The sequence below is a fragment of the Sparus aurata genome, chromosome 22, assembly GCF_900880675.1.
Source record: "Sparus aurata chromosome 22, fSpaAur1.1, whole genome shotgun sequence".
Lineage (NCBI taxonomy): Eukaryota > Metazoa > Chordata > Actinopteri > Spariformes > Sparidae > Sparus > Sparus aurata.
Genome location: NC_044208.1, coordinates 12,865,832 through 12,886,593, shown reverse-complemented (window position 1 = coordinate 12,886,593; position 20,762 = coordinate 12,865,832). Strand labels below are relative to the sequence as shown.

General features: G+C 40.9%; 1 protein-coding gene across 1 annotated transcript in view; it reads left to right on the top strand.

Annotated features, from left to right (window-relative positions):
* The first annotated feature begins 859 nt into the window (after nucleotides 1-859).
* nudt14 (nudix (nucleoside diphosphate linked moiety X)-type motif 14) overlaps nucleotides 860-20,762 on the top strand; it is a 31,021-nt gene continuing 11,118 nt past the window's right edge. The window contains exons 1-3 of the mRNA XM_030405535.1: nucleotides 860-1,062; nucleotides 15,035-15,078; nucleotides 20,466-20,530. Of these exons, the coding sequence (XP_030261395.1) occupies nucleotides 982-1,062; nucleotides 15,035-15,078; nucleotides 20,466-20,530 (190 nt within the window). The 5' untranslated portion in view covers nucleotides 860-981. The remainder of the gene's footprint in view (nucleotides 1,063-15,034; nucleotides 15,079-20,465; nucleotides 20,531-20,762) is intronic.

The window sequence follows — 20,762 nt, the reverse complement described above, 5'->3', positions numbered from 1 at the left end:
ATACACTGTCCATCAAACCCCAAATCAAACTAGAATTTTACCTCATGAACACTGCTAAGAAACTAAGGACAAATGATTGACAAGTGACTCAATCGAGAGTTTCTGATTTTTCTGTACCTGTCAAAAGAACTTAAAGTATAGCATAGCGGTAAAGTTAAAGTGATACCAGGCGCCTGCACCAGAGACGTCTCCTATACCAAACATCTTAGAACTCAGTCACCTTTTTTACAGTGTTGTAAAAAGTACCCACAAGTCCTACGGGTAAAGATATATTCAGACAAAATATCATCAAGAATTATACTTAAGTAAAAGTATTAATGTATCTGACAAGTAACTCATCTATGATTGTATTCTAGGAATTGGCTGATTATTGGCCTGGCTGATTATCAGATTCAATATTCAGTATTTAACTTATGTGATTGCTGATCAAATAAAATAAGTAAAACAAAATAACGCGTATTACTGTTAACAAATATATTTAATTTACAACAGAAATATAACAATAAAAAATACAGATCTTGCTTTAATATTTTATTATTTCGTATAGCTTTTATCTTGCTTTTAAACTCTTATAATGAGTTCGCATGTTTTTACTTTGTACACCTATTTTCTTTGAAATGCATTTTTTATGTATAAAATGTGCTAAATAAGTAAAATGTATTGTTATTATTCTTATTCTTAATCTCATGATTATTATAGTGAAAATAAATCATTGTTATTTCAAATGAAGTTTCTTTTTATATTATAGTGTTCTCAACAATACTTCTATTGCACTTATTTCATTAAATGCTTAAATTCGTGTGTAAAAATATAATATTAACTCCCTCCTGTCTTTACATTATGCCTTTCAAACCTCAGGCTCATCCTCGCAGTTCGGTCTCATGTCCTCTACCGGCTTCCGTAGACATTCCTTCGCTGTCAGTTAGTGTGCGGTGACAGACAACCATCGGTGAGCCACAAATCCAGCTCCGAGTGGAAACTATGGAAGAGATAAACAACATTGAAGTCGCTCCGTGCACAGAGTCCGACTATCTGAAACCGTTCAGGGTGCACTACAACCAGGTGAGCTGTTTCTGTGTGGTACCCGGTGATAGAGGATGCTGGATGCTGAAGGCTAGCCCAACCCCCCATTCATTTTGCAGCTAGCAGGCTAGGCTAGCATAACATGAAGGCTAAACTGACCTTAAACACAGACGGTGACTAAAAGAACAAATAATACTTGAAACACGGTGACCGAACAACCGTACTCGCTGTGTCTTTTACACACGTTGGCTCAACAGTTGCCTCTGTGCTGGACCTGAACCAGAGGCACCTAAGAGATAAGCTAGCATGCTAACGCTAGCTTGCTGAAGAGCTTTTTTGGTTGAGCACCTCGTTAGCACATGCTTCATATTAGTATAAGGAGCTGCAGATAAGATAACGTGGTTTAGCGGCGTTACGTGGTGTTTTCCCGTGAGGACAGCAGGTCAGGTGAGACTTGTTGATCTCAGTTGTCAAATTGGCTCCCATGTGAATGCAGTCAGTCAGTGTGGTGTGGAGTCTGTAGGTCAGAGGTCTTGACACTTCAGGTTAACATGGAGCTAAATTCGCCGTTTATGTAAGGAACATTGCGGAGCCTTGTCTGCTAGAAATCCCACTTTGCATGGCTGTTGTTGCCACACTGCAATGACAGAGCAAGTCCGGCGTATAACATGGAACCCTGCAGGATGAGAATGTGTAAACAGCTCACGACAGCTGCAGTCATTTACATAAATCATTTAAACTGCATATTTAGCACATGTATTTGTCCTATAGTTCTGATCAAACTGCCAATGCTGATGGACTACAACCTTTTGTTTCTTATATGTCACTTACTGCCATGTTTTGTTTGGTCTTTCCAGCATTTCCAGCAAAGTTGTTTGTTTTGTAGTTAGAACACTAGCCTTGTGGCGTTACGCGGTTACAAACAGTAATGATCCTAACCCCATACAAAGCATTTGTTGGCATTTGTGACCAACAATTTTTCTTTAAATCTTCCTTCTATATTGGATACTGCACCTTTAAACCCACCCAATTTTGTCATCAGTTTATGACGACTGTATTTATAAAATTACATTCTGTTGCTTTAAAGTTGGGATTAAAAAAGTGTGTGCTGCTATCAGAATCTGTATCAGAAGAGAATTGTTTGATCAGTGCACAACTATTTGAGGTTCTCTTCTTGTAACGTTATGTTTATCCATATTTGTTAAGGGGTATTGTCATTTTATCGACACATACAGAATGTATATGTAGGTTTATGGGCTTGTTAGTGGAGTAGATTTTATAAATATGGAGAAAATTTCACTGCATATGACTGTTTGACATTCAAGCCTAAAAGAGACTTGCATTTCTTCTATGTTTTTGTAGTGCTTCTTATGTAAAGTCAGTAGTCATGTAGATCTACTTTGGCACATTCATGCCAGCACACCCTGTCGGTCTATTCTATAGGGCTTGGCGATGCTTGTATAGTTGCCAGCCATCCATTTATAGCTGCCTATCCAGGTCACGGTGGCAAACAGGGCTGGCAGAGTGGATTGTGTGTGAGTGACATCTCATCAACTCTACATTTAATTCATATTAGCTGCCTCCGTATTATGCATCAAACACTCAACCTTGTTAACTGCGTAGAGGTAATTGAAAAGCTCGAGATTGTGATCCTGAAGCATGACTCAAAATCTCTCCTACTGTGCTTGATTTATCTATTCGCTAGGTGTACGATTAAAAAAAAAAATAGATGTATGTTTGCAAGGTCTTCCCGCTAAAAGAAAACAAAGCATGATGACTGTGTGTCCTGATGGTCTCCGGCAAAGTGAGAAACGCTTCCTCACCCAAACATAGGCTGCAGTCCAGGATGAGTTTATTTTTAGGTTTCAAAATATTTGTGCACTTTCTCCGTCCCTGGCTTCTTCTGTTGTGTGAAATCTGGATAGTGACAGTGGTTTCAGAATAGGTATTAAGGTAAAAATCTATCTTAAAGCCTCAAATGCATGGACACCTTACTGATTAGCAGATGTCATTTAACCCATACCCCTTTCACACTGGGCAGCAAACCCCAACTTACTAACTCTACTAACGTCTGGCTTTTGTCTTCAGTGGGAAAAGCTATGGTCAGAATTCATTACCAGGCCAAATACCAGTATTTATTAGATTCAGGTCATTAGTGATAGAAACACGACACCCTTTTCTGTATGAAAACGACGATGGCAGCTCCTCTGAGGGTTGGCATTGCTGCTATAGAATCAGCTGTACTAGAACTAGAGAGTATGATTTATATCTGCTGCGTTTGCTCTTTAATTGTAGCTCCAAACCGCAAGAGATGAACGTTTCGGCTGACATTCGGCTGGCCATCGATGAGTGTCTGTGTGTTGACGGCACTAGTCAGCCCTCGCCCTTTGGTTGATTGAACGGTAGAATCGGCTGAAAAGCCCGTCGGTGAGAGAAATTAGTCTGATTGGCTGTTCAGCAGAGTGAAATCGGTGCATGAGAAGAGAACCCCCCGATTTCACCATTTATTGCAGCTTCTCCTTATGTTTCACCTCCGCCTCTGTGCTAGTACAATTTGTAACTTTTTATCAGACATATTCTTGATTGGAAGTGGCAATATTAGCGCTAGGAGGTTGAAAAACACTGATTTATCGTGACCACGGTTTGTTTATCCACCGTTTTGAGTCTTCCGGATCCCCTTTTTGTATGACGAATACAGACTGTCTGCTGGTGTGGCGGGGTATGTCCTCTCATGAAGGCGTAGAATGTACAAGATAGCTGGTCATCGGTTGAATTCTTTGTGGCGTGTTCATGTGCAGCTTCACTTCCGAGACACAGGTGACATGAGGTGATGCAGTGTGTGTGTGTGTGTGTGTGTGTGTGTGTGTGTGTGTGTGTGTGTGTGTGTGTGTGTGTGTGTGTGTGTGTGTGTGTGTCTGGGCCCTAACAAAAATGATGGTGCACAAGGATAAGTAACAAATGCAAACTCCAACTGGTGCTCATCTATGATTTGAAGGTCCTCGTTTGTCACGTTGCTTTCAATTTAATTAGCAAACTGAAGTACCGAGGCACTCATGTAGAGGGGAGCACAGTGAGGAGTTTTTTCCATTTGGGGTTCACACCTGTGACAGCATGGGGAGGGGGGTATGTGGGTTAAGCTTGTCAAGAGAATAGCAGAACGGCTAAGGCAGCAGATGGACAACAAAGGAGATGATGGTGGACTCCCTCTCGATCGTGTCCTCCCTTTCATCCTCGTCATCTCTCCTGTGCAGCTCGAGTCGGGAGGGGCTGCTCAGGGACTCCCCACAAAGGCTTTTCAATCACGCCGAGGGAGCATCTCTTCCCCAAACCTTTTATGTTCATCTGTACATCTGCAGCTTAGACACTGGTCACTAACCGGAGCCCGTTCACACGCACAGACACGCACCCTAAAAGTAGATAATGTCATGCGTGAGGGTCTCTGTTCGTCATTAGTGTTTACTGGTGTTTTGTCTCCTCTCCCTTCGCCTTTCTCTACAAAGCAGGTGATTGTCCCTCGTTGACTCCGGGAAACCCCTCTTATCTCTGTTGCCTCGTGCTTACGTTGAATCACGGGTTGCTACTTAGAGCAGGATAATTACCTTCCACTCATTCATTACAGTGATTTGAATTATTCATCTGGAATTATTTATCTCGTATAGCTTACAGCCCCGGTGGCCCCCTTCAGCGAATATGAGATCCATTATGATCTTAAAACACACATTTTCTCACATGAATAGTTGTTTAAAGGCTTGAGCTGGAATAATGGCAGTGCAATGGTCCTCGTGTGTGTGTAGGTGGAGAGAGGATTGTCTGCATGTTTTTAAAACTTTGATTTGGGGCGGGGCAGTAATGCAGTATGATGATTTATTGTGTACTAGTGCATTGCCCGTAAGAAAAATCTATTCCTATAGAAAAGTGGGAGGTTAAGTAGCTTTTTCATGGATGGCCAAATGAGGCTGTGTTTGAAGGTGGGGCGTCATTGGCCGTTTTTGACTATTTTTGATTTTGCCGTTATATTTCACCTTAAAAACTATTTACTTGGTGTCATTATTTTCAGCACAACCTCACGTGTGACTGTACCTATTTTTTTATTTTGACATACTGTATTAACACAATGGACCTAAAATCACAAAAAAACATAAAATCAGAGTAGAAAAAGTTAGATTTTTTTACTGTGAAAACCACAAATATGTTTAACAAACCATTTTTTATTACTTATAATGCAAATATAAATTGTTGTTTGCTAAATATGTGCATACATTTTAAAAATGTACAAAGTTATATGTAACTTTTTACACTTAAATGCAGTCAATGCTCATTCAGCAGTCTCCTCATTGTTTTGACTCATTAAACAAAAAAACGACTCCACTACACACTAAACACACTACACCAATTACTACATAACAGACTAACTATACACTCCAAACACGCTAAATGTCACAAATCTCTCAACTCTCAGTATCGCTGTCTCTACGCCGACCGTCGCTGCCTGTCATTCATCCGCCTCCCACAACTTCCCGTTCTTCAACAACCAAACTTGCTGCTTGGACACTTTGGTGACAAAAGCCCGTTTTTACCGTTTCTTCCTGCACCAGACACAAAGCAAACGTGACGGCAATGATCGCGAAAAAGCGTGGCGGACATTATTTACCCTAAGTCCTGTTTTGGACGTGCCGGTGCGTCCGGTCTGTCGCCTCGGGAGGTGGGCAGTGTAGGTTGGCTAGCAGCTAGCAGCTAGCTACACACGAACATCCACAGATTCCGATCTCACTTTGTTGTCTGTGCGTCTCCGGATCTCCTCAGACCCGAACAAACTCGGTCCGGAATCGTTTAGTCTCATTAATCCACAACAGTCAGTTTAGATGCACAGAACAGAATGGGACCGAACCGCCGGCAAAATCCAAGGCCAGCTCGCGCCGCTGCAGGTATAAATCTGCTTTTTTCTTAAGGTGGGGGGTGGCGGTGAGCTCTGCAGTGATTGGCTCTGGTGCGCACGTGGCTACGGTGTGCAGTGATTGGCTCTGGTGCTCACGTGACTGTGGTGGCTCCGGTGGACAATGCTTGCGGAATTCGTAAAGCATTTCTGAAATCATTTATTCACGGTATCATTGTAGTCCAAACAAATGCAACGTTGCACACCCTTGAACCAAGCAGCAGCCATGTTGAAACTCTCAGGTCAGTGTGATCCTGATCCGCAGAGATATTTGAGGCACACACACATACACAAACAGACAGACAGACAGAGATTCCTTGCTTTTAGAGAGAGATGAGTGGAAAGTTAAATACATTTATTTATTTCTAATTGGACCATCCAATATCAATTCTTGAAATCCAGAGACCGAGTCATTCATGTGTGTACTGATTCTGGCTCGCTGCCTTTACCTTACTACGTTCTTTCACTACAGATTATTTCGTAATTAGATTCTTAAATCATAACTAGGGGCAGATATTTAGCATTCTTAAGGCTACTGCAACATTCTCTCACACAATGCCCCACCCACAAGCCTATATGATTGGTAATGCATCAGAATTAATAGCTGGATAATCTGAATCTGCAACATAATAACTAGTAACTAAATGTATCAGAAAAATGTAGTGGGTACGAGGTATAAAGTAGCAGAAAATCAAAGTGCCTGAAATGTAATGACAGTTTTGCACAATCCATGTTGTAGCAAAAAAGTGACACTGGTGACAAAACTGGTACACGGCCCAACTTAAGTTGAGTGTGATTGATCTTTCATCAAAATACTTGTGGATGAATCCACTGCTTCAGTGCTCTAACAGCCCTAATATGTTGTGAGAAATTAAAGCCTGCATCGATTGGAATAACACAGATAAAGGCTGTGGTCGATTCCTCCCCAGTTTGTGCTGAAGGGACATGCACATGTAAACTGACTTGATTCGATTTGAGGTTTAGATGCTTTCTGTGGATTTCACTGGAGGACATGGTCACATGACTGCGTACTTGAAGGGAGTGTGTCCTTGACACTGGATTTGACACTCATGGATGGGGGAACCACTTGCCAGGTTGTTTTAACGCTGCAGCGCTGCACTTTCATCATCAGTTCCTGCAGGTGCAGATACTTCTGCCATTATCATTTTTGAAAGTCTGCTCATCATTAGTTCGCTGGTTGGGATGTGTGTGATAGCCTCTGCTGCCTTTGTTGAAGACAGAGACTGAAGCTAAACCCAGAAGAAAAAACTGGAGAGCACATGTTGAGATTCAAAGAGTGCTATTGTAGTTGAAGATGGTAGTTTTTTTTCTTTCTGCTGCAGCTGCCGGCTTTACAGTGTAGTCAGTGCAGGAGGTGTGTGTGTGTGTGTGTGTGTGTGTGTGTGTGTGTGTGTGTGTGTGTGTGTGTGTGTGTGTGTGCGTTTGCGTGTGTGATGGTTGTTAGACTTTAAGCACCTAAAAGATCAAGACCATACATCCCTCCCCACAATAGCCATTCACACAGGAGTCTGTCATTTCTGATGCCCAAAGCCAGAGGGACCACATTAATTTCAAGGTCCTATGTAGCCTGTTCCTGCTTCCCTTCCTCTCCCTCTCTCTCTGTCTCCGTCTATGTCTCTCTCCCTCTCTCTCCCCACGGGCTAATCTCTCTGTCGTAATCCATGTCGGCCATGATTCTCCGTCTCCCCTGGGCCATTCAAGCTGTCCCCGCCCCCCCTCTCTCAGCAAGTGGCCCGAGTAATGAGGGGAACCCCACCATCTGTGAGTGGTGACAGGACACTACAGAGGAAATGTGTGCGCAAGTGTGTGTGCGTGTGTGGTGTATTCATGCTGAGCGGTTTTATAGTATGCATTTTCTGGAGAGGAAACGTGTCATCTTTTGAGTGTTTGATCAGTGTAATCAATCATTGCTGAATTAATTGGAATTCTTCTTTATTTTCTCTGAGTCTTTGACTGATATTGCTGGCGTTACTATATGTACTCGATCGTGGTGTTGTTTTCTAAATCCTGCATTTGCCTGTTGGAAAGGGATTGTTTCCCTTCCCTCCCTAAAATCGCTTAGGTTTTCGCAATAAAAAGACCTCCTTGGAAGTGATTTTTTTATGATCAGCCTTTCACACCTTCACCATCTGCTTCTGTTACAAGAAATCTCTGCAGTTGGTAGCTCCCTTGTTGCCCTGTGACTCTTCTTGTTTGTGCTGGAAGTCTGAGGTAGACAAATTTGAAATGAAATTAAACTTTGTTGCAGAGGCAGAATGGAGGGACAGTTTTGTTCCACCTCTGATCTGCCAGTGGAGGTAGTAACAGAGTCTCTGTGTTTAGACCGAAAGCGCACAAAGAGGGAAATACGCCTTGTTCGCCCTGTCCACTCAACCTAAGGCGCTTCTGTCGCTTTTGTCACCCTGTTCGTTCTTGCTTCTAAATTTAAAGGGCCCGCACGCCACTCGCGTTAAACACCACCACGCAACTACTGTTGTAGCACAGCCCATTCATTTACTGACATTGTTGATCACGCAAAGTTACTTGATGGAAAGTTACTTGATAAAGTCATTAAAAACAGAATTACTCCACAATCATATTTATAGAATCATCATCCCAAATAAACACTGATTTTGCTGAATGTATGACGAAATGGACAGGGTAGCTAAATGAAAACACAACTAGCTTAGCAAAAGTTTTTAGAACAGCGTTTTTGTTTGATGGGAAGTAGCCCTAGTCCTAGTAATTTATTATAGCCTACTGTCAATGTTGTGTAGCCTACATTTCATTCTAGTTGTGAAGTGTAGTGCAATTGGTTAGATCGACGTAAATGCGAGCAAATGAATTGCATTCCCGCTGTAATGGAGCATTCTAGAACAAAAACATGTTCTATAAATAGCTGCACTTAAACTCAGTTGCGTATCGTTATCGATATGGATGATAGGAAGATAGTTGCGTTTGGTGTTGCCTTGTTGTACTTAAGAAGACGCCGTCCTCATCACTGGATTTGGGTGCATGAAACGACAGCAGAACGAGACATCCCCATTGGTTATCGCATGGCTTTTCCACCTTTTCCGCCTAGACGCGTCATTGCTCATTACATAAAGTTGGAGGATTTTTAACTTTTTTTCCCCTCCTAATCCGCCGATTCCACTCGCCTCCGCCTTTTCCACTTTTCCCTCCTTCTCCGCCTGGCTCCCTATAGAAAGTCAATGACTTCCAGGATCATTTTCCTCTTTATGCGCCTTTGGTCTGAACGCACACTAAGGGTTAGACAGCAGCGCAGGACAGGGGTGTGACAGACTGATGGCGTTCAGTCTGACAACAGATCCTTCACTCATCAAATAAAAGAGAAACGTCCCGTACTTCAATCTACAAAGCATGTCACAAGACCAAATGACACTAACGGGTAACATATAGTGAAAACATTTGGAATTTATATGTGGCAGCTCCTGCCGTTCACTGACCATGATTATGTGATGCGATTTTGAGCAAAAAACAGACTGTGTGGCGCGCAGGTGGTCGAGTGGTTAGAGCGCATGCCCTAAACGCAGCCGACCCCGGTTTGAATCCAGCCGGAGGTCCTTTGCTCCATGTCACATCCCCCTCTCTCCCATGTTTCATATCTGTCTACTGCTTAATAAAGGTGTCTATGCCAAAAAAATCTTTGAAAAAAAAAAAAAAAACAGACTGTGAGAGTGCGTGAACTATCTCACTTTATTGTCAGATGAACGCCTCAGAAAAGCTGCTGTAAAGCCACTTGAGCTAATCTAGCTTAATGATCAGTAAACACCTCAATTTGTTGTGGTTAGGCAAGAGTCTATGGGCTTTTAAGTGATTATGGGCATAGGCTCGTATCCCTTACATATAACCACAAAACATACATTTGTCTTTTAAATATTGCTGCTGCATTGTTTGTACCTTTACAACTCACCTTTGATTGACTAAACATTTGCTAAAATAACTACTACTATGGCAAGCAAATATCCCCCCAAAATAAGGTACCGCACTGCTGTAAAGTGTCCTAGGTATTTAAGCTTCATTGCAAATAAAATTCAATGTGTTTGCTGTGCAGCAATATTACATACAAAAATAAAGACATGATTTGTACCAACTTGGATTTTGACAGATCTGGTGTAGAACAATGTTAATAAGCAACATTTACCCATGCAAATATCCCACAATTTACCTGTAAAGGGAGTGTTGACAGGAAAATGCTTTGGCTCATAAATTATTCAATAAGAACTCTATACAAAGCAACAAGCCACGAGATGTGCGTCACCGCCTCGGTCATGACAAGTGATTTATCACAGACACACGTCTTCACACCAGTTTTACTTTCACGGATGAAAAGTGAGCGGGGTGCGGCTGGCTTGGCCTCAAGGAGGAATGATGGCGTGTAAGACACTTGCACACGCTTTGTTGACATGACAATTTTTGGTGGAGTAATTACACTCGGTGAGTGTCTGCAGGGCAGGCAGAGCATCTTTCACGACACGTCTCCACAGTGAGGAGTTTGGATGGTGTCACCGTTTCACTAATGCCTGACAGCTAGAGAAAAGAAGAATCTTATTGCTTTTGTCTTTAGGTCTTAAAGGCTTAGTGTATAAATGAAAGCAGTTTGAGTAGGCAGTGTTGGTTTATGGGCAGTTATAATGAATCTCTTGTACATCATACTGTACATCATTTTATGTAAAAAGAAGGAGACAAGCAGTCCATTGTCAGATTGGGGGAATTATGCCTCGGTGCAGAAAAGTGGATCAGAAACTTTAAAAACACAATTCTCAAGATCGTCATCACTTGTTAGGGATGATGCGCGATATGGCCTCATCTTCATATCACAAGTATTTAGACAGATATTATGATTGCGATATGATCCACGATTAGTGGGAAGGTTCTTTTTTGCATCATACTTTTCACTTTCATTGAAAAGATCATGATGATCTGTGACATTGGTTAGGGCCAGTACCAAACAAACTTATTTTCTTACATCTTGAGAACAAGATTTGTGTTTGATCACATATTTTACCTTCATCAAAAAACTGCAACTTCCTGCGATTTGGATATTGCACTTGGACATATCGATTAATTGTGAAGCCCTATCGCCTGTAATGGTTTTGTACAACCAGGCTCTGCTGCCCTTAAAACTGAAGCTGTTTGATTCTGAGACATAGTGGACATATCCATGTACATCGTATGTATGTTCTAAGCTAAGGCTACTTCTGTAGTTTGGTGAAGATGGCTGAGAGTGAGCAAAGATAATGGGAGCAAATTTATCTTCTTGTTTGACTCCTGAATCATTACAGATACTCTATGTTTTAAAATTAGCAAGTAGTCACATAGTGGGAAAAAATAAATGATAATGTGTATAGAAATGAAATATTTAATGCATCAAAATGATCAAGTTAAAATCTGAGTATGATTTGAGTATGTCATTTTGGGCTTAAGGAAACAATGATTGAAATTTTCCAGCAACTTCTGACATTTGTATACCAAACGACTGATCGGTTAATTGAGAAAATAATCGCTGGTTGCAGCCAAGATCAAATTGTGTGGTGCACACCACTCGCTGGGAAACATGAATGTTTTGTATTTTTGCTTAAAGAGTGACTTTACGGGTTAAATCAATTATTTGATCCAAAGCTTCATTTACTACACCGATGTGCTTTAACTAATGCCAATTAAGATTCAAGTCAGTTATTGAGGTCAATAATTGGGACAATCTGTATTTAGATGTGCACACAGTGAGCCCCATCATACACCTGACTCACCTGCTGTTTCAGTATATCAAGGCGATATCGTAGCATTACCAAAACTAAACCTACACAAACTTCGGCTTCATGCTCTCATTTCACACCACAACATGATAGTTAATGATGCATGAACAGCATTATGTTAGCTTGGCTTCACATTGAGGCCCTGTGGCTGTGACCTGTTAGGTCATGCACCGGTCGATTGACCGTTTGTTGGGATGATGTTGAAACCTTTTTTTTATAAGCTTTTTTTCTTTTAACCCAAAAGTTATGGTACAGCAGAAGCTGGGATGAAAGTATGATTTTAAAGTAGTTTTTATGGCTGAACAGTAAAGAAAAGTTTTTGTTTGTAAGTCAGCAAGACAGCTTTGTGGTGCATTCTTCAGTACTGTGCTATTATCGTGTCTGTGTCTTTGAGAATTTAATTATGATATCCAGTCCACATTGCCACTTAATCGTATGGAGTGCAGGTGAGCTGTTGTTGTTCGAAGGAGAGGTCCACAGAAATTAAACACTAAATGAAGCCTACATTTCGAAACCTACACAAAGTGTGCTTTAATTCCCACTTTTCCTACAGTCTTTCCAGGGAGGGATGTAACTGTGAGGCCATAGTGTTGCAATTTAAAGGTGTGTGTGAGTTTACTCCCCCTTAGATATAAATCTAAAGTTGCACAAAGCAGCTCTCTGGCATGGTGGCACAAACCTCGACTCAAATCTTGTTGCTACAACAATAGTTTTATTATTTCTGATTCTATCAGTGCAATTAGCTTGCCATTTCACCTCATCCCTTTTTCTTGGGTGGTTCTGAAACTGCATCAGCACACCCGCACACACGAAGGCACATCTATTGTAGCTGCAATAAGCCTGTTCTAGTGAGGCTGTCAGCCCTGTGTCTGAAAGAGCTTGTGGGTGGAGAGGAGGTGTAGCCTAAATTTGAATCAAGGCCATATTTCCTCAGGCATTGAAAATGTAGGCCGACTTTACCATATTTGTGCAGCTTGTAATGCGGATGCTGAGTTTATGTCTCAGTTTAATTCACACATCTTCGGTGATTTGTAGTTGGTAGTAAGTGTTACTCTAACAGGAGTAATATGTCTGGGACTATTTTCAGCTGCCAGACTTCATCATTTAACTCTGCTGTGTTGTGGTGCACAGGCTCGGTTAGATATCTGCAAGTGAGTAAGGTTAGGATGATTGACCAGTTAGCACTGGGTCATGCTAACAAGACTTGCACCAAATGATGTACAGTTGGTCAGCCATAAAATTCACCGAATGTAGATGTCAACGCTGTTGGTCTGAAAGGGTAACTCCAACAATTTTACACTTTATAGTGCATTTACAGGTCTTGGGGAGCACTGCAGCTTTGTGACAAAGTAGTATAAAGCCTTTTGTGACTCCAGAGGAAGCTGTATGTAATCTGATATATTCCCCCCAGTGATGTCACTCTGTGGCTAAGTTGAATTGTGGGTAATGTCGGTACCATGTTTTAACACTGCGGGACTCACTATGGACGGTTTAAAAACAAATGATCAAAGTCAAGCAGAACTACAACTATCACCTTTTTTATTCCGCACATTCTTCTTCCTTTACAAAACATGGTGCCTACATTACCCACAATGCAACTAAGCCACTGAGCGACAGCACCGGCAAATTTATCAGATTTCTTGCTTCCTCTAGAACCACAAAAGGTTACACTGCTTTTATAAAGCTGCAGACATTTATACATTAGTGGACTTTGACACCTTGAACTGCAAAAATGTTTGCTCGCTTCTCCTGGTTTGAGTGAAAATAACCTCAAAATGAACAAGGCTATCGGCAGGTTTACCTCATTGTTACGTTAGCTATGAAGTGATGAGACAACAGTCAGACAACTTGTGTGTCACTGCCCACATATGTCAAATCTCTGCACGCCAGAGTGTTTCCAGCTATTTCTTTTGTGCCGGTCACACACCTGCATCGTCAACTTGGTTGTAATTGCGCTGGTGGAAATTTACAGAAGGAGTGTTCAGCTGCACATCTTGTTGATGTGAATGTAGGTCATATAAACATTTAGTTAGTTAGTCATCAGGAATCTCTCCCAGCAACTCAATCTGCTTAGAAAGGCCATTGTTGTTTCTGTGTACTCCATGACAGTGTGGACTGTGCTTCATTTTCTGACTCAGGATGCAGAAGAAACAGTCACAGCATTAGATTCCGAACCACCCACAGTAGTCCATGGGGGTTGGAAAATAAAATGAATAAATTTGAGTACAATAACAAGACAAAAAAACACACAAACAGACAATATTCCCAGGTTTGATTCACAGGAAGTACCTAAAATGATGCCCCAAGCTGTTTATTTCTGACTCCAAGAAACCAGTATATTATTGCCAGCGTTTGCTGTAAGTTGTGTCTTCGATTTGGCTGTTTACCCTGTTAGCATTAGTGATATTAACTGTATAATACTGTATGGGAAGAAGAAAACACTTCTTTCAGGGACTTTTTGTTTTGTTTTTTCAACAACAGTTAATAAAGTGTTCCTGTTCACTGCATGTACAGTGCTGTTTGTTTTGTACGTGCAGATGTTTTTGTCGGCTGTGGTTTTAGATATTATTGTTACATGCCCAAGCGAGCATCTACTGTAGGGCAGCTGATTGCATCTACAGTGATCATATAATAAAAAATATGACAGGTGATTTGACGTCCTGCTGCACAAGTTACATGCAGCAATGAGAGTGTGTAGTTACGGTACACTTAATGCACCCTTTTGTATAGACTTCTGTTAGGGGTTGCAAAGAGGCAGGCAGGCTATAAAACCAAAGGTAAGCTTTATTACCAAAGCCAGACTTCAATGCAGGCGAAAAAGGCTGGTAACAAAAAGGCTGGCAGCAACAAGACAGGCAAAAGTGAATCCAATTTAAAAAAAAGTAAGAATACAAAAGTAAGAACAAACCAGAAATCTGTGGGGAACAAAAGCTGAAAAACAGAGGACACACAAGCAGCATACACAAACACAGGAAACATAGATAAACCAACACCAGGACAAAAACTGACAAGAGGAAGTAAAAATCACAGGCTTAAATATACGGAGACTAATTAACATAACAAATTAAAGACAGGTGAACATGAAAACAAAAGTGGGGAAAAGCCAAAGACAGGGAGTGAAAAGCTAAGCCTGACACACGAGGAAAGAACCTACAAAATAAAACATCAAATAACTGAACTAAAAAACCAAAACCATGACACACTTCTGTTCTATGCGGTTAATTCACATTGTTCAGAATTACAATAGTGTTGCTTGTATTGTATTTACTGACGCTGTTTGTTTTGTCTTATTCCTTCACAGAATGGAACAAAGAAATCCTGGGACTTCATGCGTACTCATGACAGGTAAAACACCTTTTATTATCTACTGTTGTATGGAAACCTATCAACTTATTCTACACACGTGTACACAGAGATGGTGCAGCTTGCTGATGAACTGTCAAAACTATTTTTATGAGAATAAGTTGAAAAATAAAAGCAGCTTAGTAAAGGGTTAAAAAAAAATGATGTGGAATAGGCCTAAAACAGAATCTGGTTTGCAAAGCCAACGATGCACATGCAGAAAATATCTGCCAATAAAATAGCTTTGAAATGTAATTTAAAAAAGCTGCATGTTCATGTCATGAGACATTTTGCAATCAGAAGAGCTTGTTGCTTAAGTATCTGATCTAGCTCCCAGGGATCAACAAACAAGGATGATTTAGGCGATTTGAGTACTAAGGGGCATGATTTGCATCAATCTTGACCCATATTTATTCCCCATATCTGTCGTCTCTTCTTTGTTTTGTTACTGCAGGATATTTTTTCAATTAAAATTGTATTTGGATTTAAAGGGCAGTATTGTCTTTCTGAACAATGTTTTTTTAGATATTTTTATTTGTATTATATTTTAATCCACTGTTTGTTCATTTTGACTGAAATCCATTCCAAAAAAGTGTTCATGTACCATTTTTCTCTTGGATCTCTAAAAAATGCCAGATACTGGGAGGTCAGTCACACATACACTGACTTTTTTTCTTGGGAACTGGCGCCCTGTTATTCTAGTTGGCAATGGTTATAAATGTCCAAGCATCACAGGGGGCATTGTAAGAGAAATATCACACATTCGTGTCAAACCCTCAGTTCCTACTCCCTGTTTTGCCCAGGGTACCATAATGCCCTGAGGTAAGTTTTGGGTCATTTAAACCCTCTTTCCTCCCCTCCTGACCCCAAAGAGAGGGCCCTGTGACAAATTGTACCACTGAGACAAATGCAGTAAACTTAAAATCCTGTATTTCCAAAAGAAAATAGCCCATGGGAACATCCAGCTGTCCCCCAGGTGGAAATTCAGTCAAAGTGTTATCCCCTGTTCAGCATGTATTGAATGAATCCTGGGTTGTTTTGCGATTTTGTTCAAGTGTCCATGACATTTTCTTCTCTGCAGGACACTTGTTGTCATACTTCAGGTGCACCAGCGAAAAATGTGAAAGACACATTTGTTGGTAATGTACCGTAAAATGTCTAAGCGAAGTTAAACAAAAATCTGTTTTTTTGAGAGCTGCTTCTTCGTTGGTTTTGAAACAAATTACTTATAAAATGAGTTGGCTGTTTGTTTCTTTTGGTGTATCTTGAAGATGTTGGTCTCTTAGTGGCCATTCAGATGGTTGCTGCTTTTTACCATCATCTGTCCATTTCCCATCACATATCCTGCTCCTCCTCGGGATTCCAAGGTGTTGGCAGGGCTTATGGGATATTTCATTATTGTTCATTGTTTTGGGTCTCCTCCTGGTTTGATGTACCGGAATAACTCCACAGTGGAGGCATCTAGAGGCATCCTACTCATGTGCTCTGACAACTTCATGCCAGCTTCTTCTCAAGCTTAAGATCCTAAACCCTTTCTCATTTTGGACACTTGTATTGACAACTTAGCTTGCATACGTTTAACACTGGACTAAAAACCACCAACATCCACTAATATCTGTTTTTTGTCTTCAGTGTGAAATGGAACAATCAACATTCAATCCTGGGTTAAATAACTCTGCACTAGTTGCAGGTATTTATCGGCTCCAGCTCCGATCAGCAGTGATGGAAACACAGCATGCTGGCGGACACATTATTTCTTGCTGCTTTTTTGGCACGATGGTATGACGAGCATTGAAGTTAGGGACGTTTGTGTGTAAAGTTTGTTTGAGTTTGAAAGAGAGACTTCAGAAAAAAAAGACGTGGAAATGTAACCCCCATAACATTTGTGATGGGGAAGGGGTCAATCATCTATTTTTTTGTGTGTTTACTGATGTGAAAAAAGGCTTAGGTTTATTTAGGTGCTGATTTGGGTGTCAAAATTGTATTATTCAGTTGTTACTTAGAGCTCATGGCCATAAATGAAGGCTGGAAGGTAGATTGGAAACCTCTACCATCAGATTTAGCTTTCTCTTCACCTTGACAGTCAAATACAACACTGACTTAACCACAGCCGAAACAATCAGTCCTATCCTTCTCACACAATGTTACTCAAAGGATGAGATACATTTAAGGGTCCAGATACCAAACTGTCCAACCAGTGGCAATAAAGCTCAACTGTTGTATTGCCTCAAGTTGCCTGTGTCTGTGTGTCACACTGTAAAGAGTCCAAAGAGATGCTGAAAAGGGCCAAATAGTGCCTATGGTGCAGGACAAACTAAAACTAAGGCCACAGACACAGACGGGCAACGGTGTGTCAGGGCCCACACTTCTTCACTTGGGGCATCAAGTCCGAGGGGACTGAAGGGGTCTTACCAACAGTTTTTCCTTCACACGTCAGTGGCCTCCATCTGATAGTTCCTGAGCCTCTGTTAACCAGGTTGAACTGGAGATCACAGCCTGATAAATCCAACAGAACTGCAACATTAACAACATGCAATATTAAAATATTCATACTCGACGTGGACATGATGATTCGAAGTTCTTTCAAAACACATGGTGACTGGATGGACAAACTTCCGTTGCTTTCTTTTTTTTGACACCTATGTGTTTATGGGAGTGTTTGTGTGCTGTTGCTCGCTTACTGCTGGAAAGGACTTTTAATGGCAGCCAATATTTTTAGTTCAAGAAGTTTATGTGACCACTGGCTGCAGAAAGATGATGTCATTTGCACTCTCTGGAGTCTTGCTCATTGGTCTTTGCTCACTTTCATGCCTTTCACTCGCTTTGAAGAATTTGATTATGTCTGAGTGCATCCCCATAATACATAACGATGGTGCACTTTTGGGATTCATTTGGAGAAATTTGTAAACACAGTCACACAAGCAGTTTAATTTCCTACTGGAAGGTTTTGTAAAGTTTTCAAGGATGATTAAAGTAAATAAGATACAATGATGCTCAATTAACTGTGTTCTAGCATTTTTTTTTATTCAGGTCATTAAATTGAATAAAGCCTCTAAGGTCTTTTGAGTACAACTAACAACTAAAAATCTTTCATATGTATTTGATTGATGTGAAACGAAAGGAGTGCATACAGAGATATCTCAATCAGCAAAGGTTTTGTAATGTAAAGAAAAAGTGTGTCTAGACTTGTTATTTGTGTCCGACATGTGATTGATTACACAGCGTATGACCCAGTTTATTCTTGTTACAAAATCAGCCTAATGGCTCGATCCCAAAATCTTTGCAGCCCAAGAGGTAGTCACCTTAGTTCTGCACCTCGTATGTCTGCCATAACCCACTTTTCCCGCTGTCAAGCCAGAATCCCCGCAGAGAAAGCTTAACGGTGCATGAAAAGTCCTTAGTGTCCGTTTAGCCTGCTTCTTGGTTTAACCATTAGAGCATTTTTTTTTTTTTTTTTTTAGCGGGAAGCTGTAGAACAGCAGTAATGGTGTGGAACAGCACTATAAGACCCAGACTAGCCTCAGGGGATGGCTTCCATGCCTCAGGCCTGTGTGTCCCACTTTTGGACCAAATCTGCCACATTATCTTATCCATTCTTGTACACTTCAGTGGTAATATTCCCCTTAAAGACTTCTTCCTTTTGCAACCTGCTAATATCAGTTTGGGTTTTTCATGGCCCGGATGGTCATAATGGACTTTCACTTGACGTATCGGTATTAAATCAGTTTCAGACCATGAGCAACAGTGAGAAACAAGTTGCAATACCAATGTCCTGGTTCCCTCTCACCATGGGAAAGACAGGGCAGGGCTTCCTGCTCCCTCTGACACATCCGTTTTCCCAACACAGACCCCAGGACTCAAGTCTCCATCGGCCGAGTCAGTCACATTCACATTTACAGTTCACTGGGTGCCTGTCGTTGAGCATATAATGCTCACTTTCCTTATTTTATCTTCATATCCTGCTTGTTTTTGGTAGTTTTGGTTTCAATTTAGATTTTGTGCTTAGTCCTCAACATGTTTAAGATTTGATTTAAATGAGACTCATGTAGGGCGGCATAATCAATCGAAAAAAAGTTAGAATGTGACAAAACAGCACAGAGCTGCTATGGTCTGCAAATCTTGTTGTGATGTGTGAGAGAAAATGACTTCTTTATCATATGATGCAGCTCTAGATTAAGTCATCACATACTGTAATACGTAACTTTTGCTTAAAAATTACAGCAGATGTGTCATACTGTACCTGGAAAACTGTTGCCAAGGTATGTTAGCCCGGATAGGCCAAACCAGGGAGCAAATGTGATAAAATTGCTGTTAATGTGTAGCATCGCAAAGAAAAAAGATATTGGTGTATCTTGTTACGGGATGCTGACAAAGTATTGGTTAGCCTGAAACAATCATCATACACTGCTGGAGTGTGTTGCCCTTCTTGTCCAGCCAAATGTTTTGTAACATGTCCTCGGAAACTGTTTGGAAAAGGGCGTGCGCTTAAAAAAATACTTATAACATCAACCAATCACAGCTGCAGTAGGAGAGCTCTACCAGCAGATATGGTGGTAGTTAAACTTCTCCTGAAGGCAGCCAAAAGAAGAGCAAAATCATCTTTCAGTGCTTTCCTTTGCTTTTCTTTCAGTGACACAAATTCTCTGCCATTGTAGTTTTCAAGCGAACACTCACTTCTCTTCCTGGTCATCAAATCTGAACAACACACACTGATGCCAGAAGTTTTTCATAGGAGTGGTTACAGTTGGTTAACACTACTGTGTTTCGGCCACATGTGCATAGTCTAGCAAGATGGATATGTGATATCACGTTATCTTGCAAATTCAGATGCCATTTTGTTCTTTTCGACTAGTTTTTTAACAACATCTTACATCCAGTTTATGCTGCCTGCATCTGCGTAGCCATAAGGGTTAGTGTAATGTAAATGTTGTCAACGAACAAACAAGCGTTTAATGATTACCGCATGTGCTTCAGTTTTTGGATGACTTTTACTGTCAAATAGGAAATGTCGTATAGAAAGATAACGAGGCAGGACGTGATATTCTGACCAGACATCCAACCAGATTTTGTTTGAAGTGGCTTGTCCTCATTGTGTTTCCAGAGTGATTTTTGTATTTTATTATTTTGTCAGGTTAAGCTTCAAAAGATTCTGTTTCAGATTTACAAGCCTATAACATTTGTCGACTCACTATCCTAAAGTGCTCCCTTAATTTTGATAAGTGGTGTTTTTTCAAAGCTGATCCAGTCATGACCAGCTGCCCTCCTCAAGGCAGATTGCCATATATGCCAACAGAGATTACCAGAACAGAGATACGTGTATGATATAGGGGAACAGGAAAAGTTGTCTGATTTCATTTAAACTTTACTTTTTTTTCCTCTTTTCTCTTTAGTGTATCAGTGCTGATCTTCAACACCAGCTCACACTGTTTTGTCCTTGTCAAGCAGTTCCGTCCAGGTAAGTTTTCACCATACAAACCATGAGACCGCTTCAACTGTCGAATCTACTTCACTCACTTTCTCCTTGTCACTAAGCTGGATCGAGATTGTTGTATTTCCTGTGGGCACTTTAGCTAAAAAAGCAGTACATTACAGTCCCTGTTTATTCTCCTGGAGCTTAGTAACAATGCAGACTCATAAATAGACCGCAAGAGGCCCCATTACAAAGCAGCCTTAACCTCCTTTGTTAG